Below are 9548 nucleotides of genomic sequence, written 5' to 3' on the forward strand. Positions count from 1 at the left end.
AATTCCAAAAAGCCGTGTCTATTGGTCCATAAGATCCTTCCTCAGCTCCTGCTGTGTTCATTAATGTTTCCGGGGAAGGCAGTTGTTTCCCCCCTTTCCGAAAGGCGTTGACGTAAGCCACGCCTTGCCCGCGAGGTGACGTCATGGGGCGTGTCCAACCAGAGGACAGAGGGGACTCCACAATGGGAGGTTTGTGTTTTTTTCTTTTCTTAATCGTACCCTAGCGCTTTATCTTACCATGTAAGTTAGCTCGCCCTGTATTTCGCTTTAGTATCGCCATTCCGCGGACGTTCCCACAGCGACTCTCGCTGCTGCCTCGCTTCGCCAATGACAGCGTAAAAGTCGCAGTCCTGGAAAAAAGTTCCTCACCACACTTTTCCGTTGGAAACCGCCTTACTCCTCGCCGTGAACCGACGCGTTAGCTGTCAGTGTTGTTGTTGTTGTTACCTCGCGACATTCCAAATGGCCTTTGTCTCCTTTCACCCTCCTGCAACAATAACGTCATATTTCCTACTAGTGTCCTTCGTGCATAACACTTCAGTAAACCGACGCCCCCTCCTCTGGGGGGGCAACGGTCAGCCTGCTGTCGCTGAGTTCAGGGGGTCTTCCTCTTTTTAACGCCGGTTTTGAAACGTGTCTCGCCTGAAATGGACAGACAGTTTCCTCGAGCAGCTGACCGAGGACAGCGTCTTCCTGAAAGCGGAGCGGAGACTGGACACCGAGCTGGTGGACAAAGTCATCCTGCAGCTCAACCGAATCTACCCGCAGATCCTCTCAGACAAGGAGGCCAGCAAAGTCAGTAGGACGAGACCGCAGGAATGTACAAGTACCTCACACATATTTAAGATGACTTTGGCTAATGTATTTTCTTGTGAAAGTATGTATTCTCAAGTATGTGGTTAAAAAAGAAAAAAAAAACATGCCCCAGTTTTATAAATGTCATGACAACATAAAAACATGTTTTATTTGAGTAAGCTATAGCATTTAAAAATAATAATAATTCCAATGAAGACTCTTCATTCTGGCGTGGGCGAGTTGTTCGGGCGAGCAGGTTCCAAACCATCATATCAACTAGTAGAAATGTACTTAATGGTTGTTATTTTTATCCAGTTCAGGAACTTGGACGTGCCCACAGGTGTCCGCCTCGGGGAGCTGCTGGCACACCTGCAGGGGAAAGGAGAGGAGGCGTGCAGGGAGTTCTACAGGGCTCTTCACTTGCACGTGGAGGAGGTTTACTACAGCTTGCCCACGCGGCTGCGCCTCAGAGGTTTGTCCCCAAATACCTTTTCTCTAAATCGGGGGTGACATTCATTCATCATTTAGATATTACAGAATGTTTTATACACGTTATCTTGTTTATTCTAGTATTGGGTACTTTTTTTTTAATCGGCACACTAAAACAATTTGATCCAGATTCCTTAGATCCTCTTGCACATCCACGTGTCTACCAACAGAAGTATGTTCTGAACGACAGAGGTAAGATGACCATTTTAAAATAATGTTGGTCAATATATGTGCACACTTGTACTGTTTGCCGATGATTTAGCGATGACCTTAAAGAAATCCCCAAATAAGGAATTGTCAGTGTGAAGAAAACCTTTTCCAGACAAGGACCAGTGATTGTTTAGCACTGCCACACATAATATTTACATTTTTGTTGTTAAGCTTTTATCTCTCTCCAGGTCCCCTCTTCTTTTTGGGCTGTTTCAGCGTTGCTATGGGGATGGCTTTACTCTATTACTACAGTGGTAAGCAGTTTTCCGGTTGTTTAGCGTCACCTGACATTGCACGATTCTTTTGAAAATATTAACTCCACTTGCTCCAATGCTTTTAATTCAGTATTACAAAGATAATGTCTTTGTTTCACAGAGGCCAAAGTGACGGGAGGGAGCCGGGCCCTTGGGATGGCTGCTCTGGGTTTGAAAAGAAATGCACAGGAGGTTCTCATTTGGTACTCTGAAGAAACACTCATGATGTAAGGTGGCGCTTCAGCAGTACCTGCTCTTATGAATCCCTTTTTTACCAAAGTACAGCAAGCACAGCATTTCATTTCTGGAGTTGAATACAAATTTTGTCCACAGTTGTACTGTGTTTTAGGCAGAGTGTTTTGCATGTGATCTTAGTTTTTGAATTTAAAGACATTTTGGTATAGGGTGAATTCAGATCTGCATTTGGCCCTTTGCTCTTATTTCCCCATGTTTTGGTATCCATTTAAGCGGATTGTGATGACTGAATGCAGTCAAGGGGTGAACACGCAGTAAACACAGTAAAGACACGCTAACAAAAGCCAAAATCTTGAAACAGGAAATATTGGTTACTACTCCTACTTTTGATGAACTTCCAAAAGCATTGCTTACATTTCATTAACATATTTTTCTTTTCGGTATATATTAAGTATCATTGAATCCAGAAAACAACAACATGCATTGCTGCCCTCTTGTGGCCAAACGTGAGCTATTTCACCAGCTACATAAATGTGCTGGTTTGTGGTTATATTCTGGATTTTTCAAAATGTGCTTCTCACGTGTAAACAAAAGATTAGTAATATAAAGAAAAGCTAGTAAAATGAATCAAGCTGTGTTAATATAATTACACCGTGGACGATATTTGCAGTCACGTGATCACCTCTACCAATGAAATCCCGCTCTACCAGCGAGGTGCATCATGGGTAGCCCTGTGAACCACTCGAAATATACAATTGTCAGTTAAGATTTGTAAAAGTATCAAAAAGAAAGTCACCGACCAACTTTTATTCAATGAAACATTAAACGTGTCTGTTTAATATCTGTAGTTTGTGCTACAATCCGGAAGTTACACCATAAATAAGAACATGACGGAAATCTCCGTGTATATATATCTGCCCGTCGCACTGATATGACGTGTTGTATGAAAGGAGAGAAGGTTAGCACTCCCCTTGACAAGGATGGAATTGGCCCTTGTGGCCATCAACACACATACGGTTAAGGCACTGCCACCTACTTCGTGGCATCTATAACCAATTTTTTCCATCATAAATTCGTTACGTTTTCTTAAAAACGCCGTAGTGTAAGTTCGTATTTCCTCATATAAGACCAGTCTCGCGCATAGACAGACGGCTGCCCTTCTTCTTGTTGCTGTTATTTTTTCCCTCTTGGCCAGTTGGAACACACAAATGTTTAACCAAACGCTGACCCTCCACCTGCAGCCGACCTCACTGAGCCACACTCCTAACTACATTTTAATCTTTATGAATCCACTCACCGTTTTTCTGAAGGGGCTTTTTTCAACCGTATTTCTTTGTGGTTTTCGATATGATTCAGGATATCAAAAGCCAATACAAGAAACACACTTCGTTATTTCTTTCCTTTCCTCAACAATTTTGAATTTTACAGGGAAATATTAATCATCAATCATTGAACGATTACTCAATTAATCCAGTGCCTTGTAAAAAATATATTTGTAGAACTGAACTAATCTTTTATTTGTGCAATACAAAAAGTGCATTATAAGAATAAACAAGACAATGAACACATCTTAATACTTTTGTAGTTTTATTTAAAAATGTAATAAGATCATGTAGTTTGTAAAAGCTTAAAAACTGGGGTCCTGACACATGTTATTTACATACACAAACACTTCAGACACAAACGAATATGTATGTATATATATATTATTATGTTCCCTGGCAACATAAACAAAACAAACGCGAGGGAAATCGGGAAACTAGCAGACAACAGCGGATAGGGCAAACCGGCTCGGCTGTGATCCATTAAGCCTTCTGCTGGACTGTCTGCAAAACACGGAAAGACTCAAGTACACACAGGCCACCAACAGGGAGGTAACAATATATTTATACAGGTAAATCCCTTTGAACATTACATACTAGACTTTGCATAGCATTTACAGAAAAACAAAGCATGTAAAGCCCTTTTCCTTCATTGTTTTTCAGATTTTTAACATTGTAAACAATTAAAAAAATTGACAGTAATGCTGATTTATCATCCAATGCCATCTGATCAGCAGAAGATGGCTCCGGGAGCTCTTATTTTTAAGCATGTCATTTGCACTGTGCTGTGTTTTTTTGTTTTTTTTTAATACATAAAGAAATAGGTAAGACGGCAATGAAACATCAGGATACTTCTCCTGATATGTTTGTTTTATGAGTAAAGGCAATACTGATTTGCATCAGTAACCTGAGTATGAAGAGGTAACAAGGTCATTTACCACATTAAATAAGAAATGACCATATATTTGTCCATAACCACAGTTAGAGAAGAAATTAACTCTAAAACATAGAAGCACACATGTCACCTGGTCCTCGGGGTGTACCGGCTTGCCTCCCGCCTGGGAGGTTGCGTTACAACAAAACAAGTGCACCTGTATAGTTACTTTGTTGGAGAATAAATGCCGTTTATATTTTTGCATCGATAATGTTGAAGGCCGTCTTTACTAAGTAGATCAGCAAGAGAGTGAGCGTGAGGGTCCATCAAGCCTTTGGGTTGGGTCGCTGGACTCCAAAAGCTGTGATGAAGACATTGACCACGACTATGATGAAGACGAATGCCGTAGCGACATTCTCCATGATGTTCAGCTTGAAGTGCGTGCTTTCATCGTTCAGGTTCCACTTAACTGACAGAAGAGGAATTAAACACGAAGACATTATTGAGGTTTGCTAAATCTGTAGCAGTGCCCACCTTTCCACCACAAGGGGGCAGCACATATTTCCCCTGTCAGATCAACGGTGAAGTAATCATTGCTTCGGCACTAAAGTACAAATTAACGGTATCGGGTTGACCTTCTCGCTCAAGTCAGCATTACGTGGGTTAAAGAATTTTACTCGACAGAGCGAGATCTGGGGCTTTTGTTATTGGAAAATCCTGAGATAGATATAAATTACCCAAGGTTTTCGAAAGGACAGTGGACCCGGCACAATAGTGTTCTCTGTTAGGATAAGATAAGAGGTAGGCGGGGACAAACTGACGTGTTGGAATACAAACTTATGTTCACACCTGTGATCGTGTGACACGGAATGTGGAAGTTTATACGTTTCTCAAGTTTGTGCACCGGTGTTGTCGCTTTTGGCAGAAATCAAACATCACAATACACAACGGTGTATTGTTTCACTGTAAATCCTCTCATTTGTGAAGGCCGGGGTTTGCCGAAGAGGCTCCAGACTCACCGATGAAGATGAGCAGAACTCCCACTACGATCTGTAGGATGAGGGAGATGCTTATGAGCGTAATAAGGGGCACGTAGAAGGTGGAGTCCGGTCCTTGCTCCATGACGGCCTTCAGCTGCGAGGCGTTGGCCATCAGGAGAGCCACGTCCAGCATGCTCTCTGCCGCACTCTTCTTATTGGCGTAGTGGTTCATGTTCAGAGGCCCCTGGGGCCTCCTCTGGGAGCCTTGCAGCGGGAGCTGAACACAAACGCAAACCCCCCCGACATTAGTTGACACGGAAGTGATCGGGTAAGAAACGTGGTGCCCGAAACAGCTTCGTCGGGTACGTCGCTTATGTTTGTTTATTTTATTGGTGGGGATTTTGCGATGCGGCGTCTCAGGCATCTTTTACTAAACAAAGTTTCGTGTGAACAACAGAGAGAGCAGATCTCCGCCAAGGCCACGCCAAAGTGAAACATATTTTCTTAATAAGATGGGATCCGGAGTGCGCTCTTCTCTGGCCAAATTTCTGTGATAAAAAATAAAACCCGTGGGCATTTTCCTTTTCACAACGGTGACCCTGAATCATCCCCTTGAACTTGTGTAAACATGGTATTCAACATGGTATTGTGTGGGTGAGTATTTCTCAACATCAAAAAAAACTCCACTTGTCATTTAAAATGACAGAAGTACAAACTGGGACTTTTTTTCATCAAACATCCTAACAGACACAATATACTTATGTACATTCCCAAATATCAGAAGTGAGTCACGGGAAAACTAAGATCCAGATTCGTGCAATCAGGAGTAGTTCTGTTTGCTACGAAAGTGAAAGTGTTCAGTGACATAATTCAAAGGGGAACTTTGTTTTTTTTTGAGTTGGTCTTCGTCCAAGGGTCAAAAGTAATTGGTCATGCCGAATACTTGGTGGCAAGCTGACCTTGTCCACATCTGCAACACAACAGCCTCCTCCACCCAAATGTGGTGTGAACACTCGAGTCTTTACGCTGTTTCAAATCCACCAAACATACAGCAAGCACGTCCAAAGCATTTACAACAATAATCCAGCTCACAGATAATAATATTATTAAATAGCCAACATTATTTCTTAAATACATATGTAATAAATATGTAATAAGTAGTCATTTTAGGGGTTGGGGTTGTAAACCGAGGGAAAACACTGCATGCTGTTAACATGTGGACAGAATAACATATTCAGGAAGGGGGGGTGGTGGTGGGGGGGGGATCTCTTTCCTTCCTTTTTGTGGAACCGCAAAGAAACCCGTTTAGTTTTTCGTGGACGAGAGATGAGTCCTCTGTCTCTCTTTATCTTGGGTGTTTAGTCTGGGGGAATGAAGTTTAGAGAAATGAAGACACCGGCCTGGTGCCCGAGTCGGCCACATCCCACGCTGAGGTTTGAGTTGAAGCCTTCCTTCTGAAACCCCACCGGCTCCCGTGGTCGACCAGGAGACCGGTGGGAAGTCAGTAGATGTCAGTCACTGAATCATCTGCTACAACTTCATTTCCTCTGTTTTTTGTAACTGCCTTCTACCCGCCCGTGGCTCCCCTGCCTTTCAAAGGAGTGTTAATCTGTCCGTTTTCATCGTCTTCATCAGTTTCCTCATGTCACAGATGAACAGGTGAAAAATGAACTTGGATTCTTGCCTTGCTGGCCAGAAGAAGGCACTGGTAATATTTAAGATATAACCCAATAATGCCACTATTGCCACATTTTATTATTAAAGTTTATGATCTGAAACAAGTATCTATATATATCAGCAATTATTTCGGGGATAATTATACTGGTTAGTCTTTTAAAAGAAAGAGAAAGGAAACAGCTCACAGAAGATTACCTTATTTTCAAATCACTTCCATCCAATAAAAAGTGGCACCGATGATTCCATTTAAGATTTTTAGTTAAAATAAATAATACAGATATAATAATTTCAATGAAAGCACATTAACAAAGAAACTACTTTATCAATTCAGTTGCGGATCTTTTTTTTCTCCCACAGACGTGAACTCGCAGTTGATCCCAGATCCCAGATAATAATATTAATAAATAGGCAACACTGTTTCTTAAATACATGATGTAAACACAATACATGCAGTAAGTAGTGATGTGGAGGACAAGGGAGCAGAAACGTGCCGGTGTGACAGAGATGTGAAGCCGGACATTTAGTCCCTATAACGTTTAACGTGGTAACGTTGCCTTCACTTACCTCCGCCCCGTTGTTTCGCTCAGCATCACCGTTCATTTCCATGTTTTCCGTCGCCATAACGGTAAATAAGTGCGAGAAATAACGTTAAAAATATAGACCGAACGCGGTTGGTGGGAAGTGGGTAAGAGTCAGCCGGCGGGCACGAATGCAGGCTGAGTAAAGAAACAATAAAAAAAAAAGGCTGTCCGTCAGCAGAGGAGAAGAAGAGCTTCAGGCGGCCGCCCCTCCAGCGCGGGATCCGGAAAGTCCTCAAAAAAGAAGTTAAACCCGGGTTAGCAACTCACGAGCGAGGCTCTCTTCCGGGTAATTAATAGCCCGAGTTAAACTGAAACCCCGGCGTGTGATGTGTGAGCTACGCGGTGCTTTTCACTGCGGTCGCCAGCCGAGCGTGAAGGCTGCGAGGGGAACGCGGCTCACTACCGCCGCCCTGCGTGTCTGTGCGGTACTGCACGCTGGAGGCTCCCCTGCGGATGAATTGAAATTTGCGCTTTGGTAGCGGATATTGCACATAAAATAAATGCATTTACAAAGACAACAAAGTAATTGGCGCATGAGCGGTTATTGGGGGGGCCTTGGGATCGCTCAGCAGTAACACAAGCATTAAATTGATTTACTAAATGATCGTAAATAAATAGATTATAATCAGGCACGTGCACAGACATTTTGGGGTTGCAGGTGCTCAAAATAAAACAAATGGGCACCCATCGCCAAAAGTATTCATGAAATTAAAAATAATAATTTAATAAAAACACAGTAGGATTTTTTCAACTTACATATTTATTTTTGTTAACTCAAATTGAATAAATAAATGAAATACAGCCAAAAACAGACAAAACAAGGCAATTACTTAAGCTTAAGCAGCCACACTAGGTTGTGTATCACATTTATTTCCGTAGTCTAAAAATGCTATACACTAAAAATAGTGCATAGCAACAGCCACACAGCATTGTAAACATCACGTTTGTTGGCCAAGCACCAGAAGTTTGTTGATGATCAGCTATGAGATCGACATTCATTTGTGCGTCGTCTGAAAACATCCCAGGTCTCCTGGCAAGATGTCGCACCATCTCATACATTCACATCACTCATGACGTCAAACTGAATTGCCCTCTTTAGCTAAAAGGTGTCCTAAAGCTGTTGCGTAAGCTCGCAGCACCACTAGGAGTCTATCTGTGCACGTGCCTGATTATAATATTAATGAGGTGGTTAAGATATTCACCGCTACACACTGAAAAAAAAAGTCTTTTGAATTTACATGAAAAAAATATGTACATCGGTTGCACATATTATATTCATGTTTAGTCAAAATGATTCATTTCTATTTAATATACTTAATTTTTATTTGTAAAACAAACATGATTTTCTCATGTAAATTCAAAATACTTTATTAATGTTAATTGTATTAAATTACTCTGATAACCCAACTTATTTTTTTTGTGTTACTTTAAAATGTCCCTTTCATGTTAAGTGTATTCAATTCTCACGTTTTGAAAATAAAGTAATACAATTAAGAGTTATGGCTTGCTTTCCCACCACTACTATAAGTCAGTTAAGAATGTGCAAAATCCAAAAATCACCTCCAAATTTGAAAATAGGGTAAACGGTTGGAGGTCTATTAAACACATCTGACAAAAAAAAGGCACATGACCCTGAGAAAAAAAAAGAAAAAAAAATACACTACACTTGGTAGCGGCCCATCACAGAACATGCAGGTGACTGGTTCCAATAATCCTACTGAAAAAGCAGCAATGGTCCATATTCCAAAACAAGATGGTGAAACGGTTGTATCCATTTTGCCATCAAATGGCAACAGTTCACTGATGGAGTCTGTTTTTGAGAGCCGGGGCTTTCTTTGACAGTGTCTTGCCGTCCAGCTCCATCACAACCTTCTGGAGCACTTCGAACGAGTACTTAAGTTCAGGAGGGTAGTTGAGGTTCAAGGCATACATTAGGCAAAACAACATGGCAGCATAGTGATATAACTGATCATGTATTAGTATACATGTTAGAAGCCCTGTTAGCGGCACAGCTTATTATAAGCACGATTTGGGCTACATCCGCCATTGCACAGAATTGTCAACAAAGCAGTTAGCGGCGCACATTCTGACGTCAAACACAGCGGATAAAGGCGTACACTCTGACGTCGCAAGGCAAAAAACGGTTATACTGTCCACACAACACTGCAACC

General features: G+C 41.7%; 2 protein-coding genes and 1 non-coding gene across 3 annotated transcripts; 2 read left to right on the top strand and 1 right to left on the bottom strand.

The window, feature by feature from the left end:
* The first annotated feature begins 67 nt into the window (after positions 1 to 67).
* Positions 68 to 3517, top strand: card19 (caspase recruitment domain family, member 19). Its single transcript, XM_040205085.2, has 6 exons — positions 68 to 189; positions 656 to 795; positions 1111 to 1267; positions 1414 to 1476; positions 1683 to 1748; positions 1870 to 3517. Exons 1-6 carry the CDS (start codon positions 144 to 146, stop codon positions 1977 to 1979), a joined length of 582 nt encoding a protein of 193 aa, XP_040061019.2. The 5' UTR covers positions 68 to 143; the 3' UTR covers positions 1980 to 3517.
* On the top strand, positions 2880 to 3007 carry LOC144389004 (U6atac minor spliceosomal RNA). Its single transcript, XR_013453323.1, has one exon. It is a non-coding gene; the product is annotated as a U6atac minor spliceosomal RNA (small nuclear RNA).
* ninj1 (ninjurin 1) lies at positions 3514 to 7791 on the bottom strand. The gene is made up of 3 exons (XM_040205089.2): positions 7361 to 7791; positions 5159 to 5396; positions 3514 to 4608 (listed from the first exon to the last, which is right to left on the bottom strand). Exons 1-3 carry the CDS (start codon positions 7415 to 7417, stop codon positions 4466 to 4468), a joined length of 438 nt encoding a protein of 145 aa, XP_040061023.2. The 5' UTR covers positions 7418 to 7791; the 3' UTR covers positions 3514 to 4465.
* Between the last annotated feature and the right edge of the window lie 1757 nt (positions 7792 to 9548).

Source organism: Gasterosteus aculeatus, chromosome 17 (assembly GCF_964276395.1).
Source record: "Gasterosteus aculeatus chromosome 17, fGasAcu3.hap1.1, whole genome shotgun sequence".
In the NCBI taxonomy this organism is placed as follows: Eukaryota; Metazoa; Chordata; class Actinopteri; order Perciformes; family Gasterosteidae; genus Gasterosteus; species Gasterosteus aculeatus.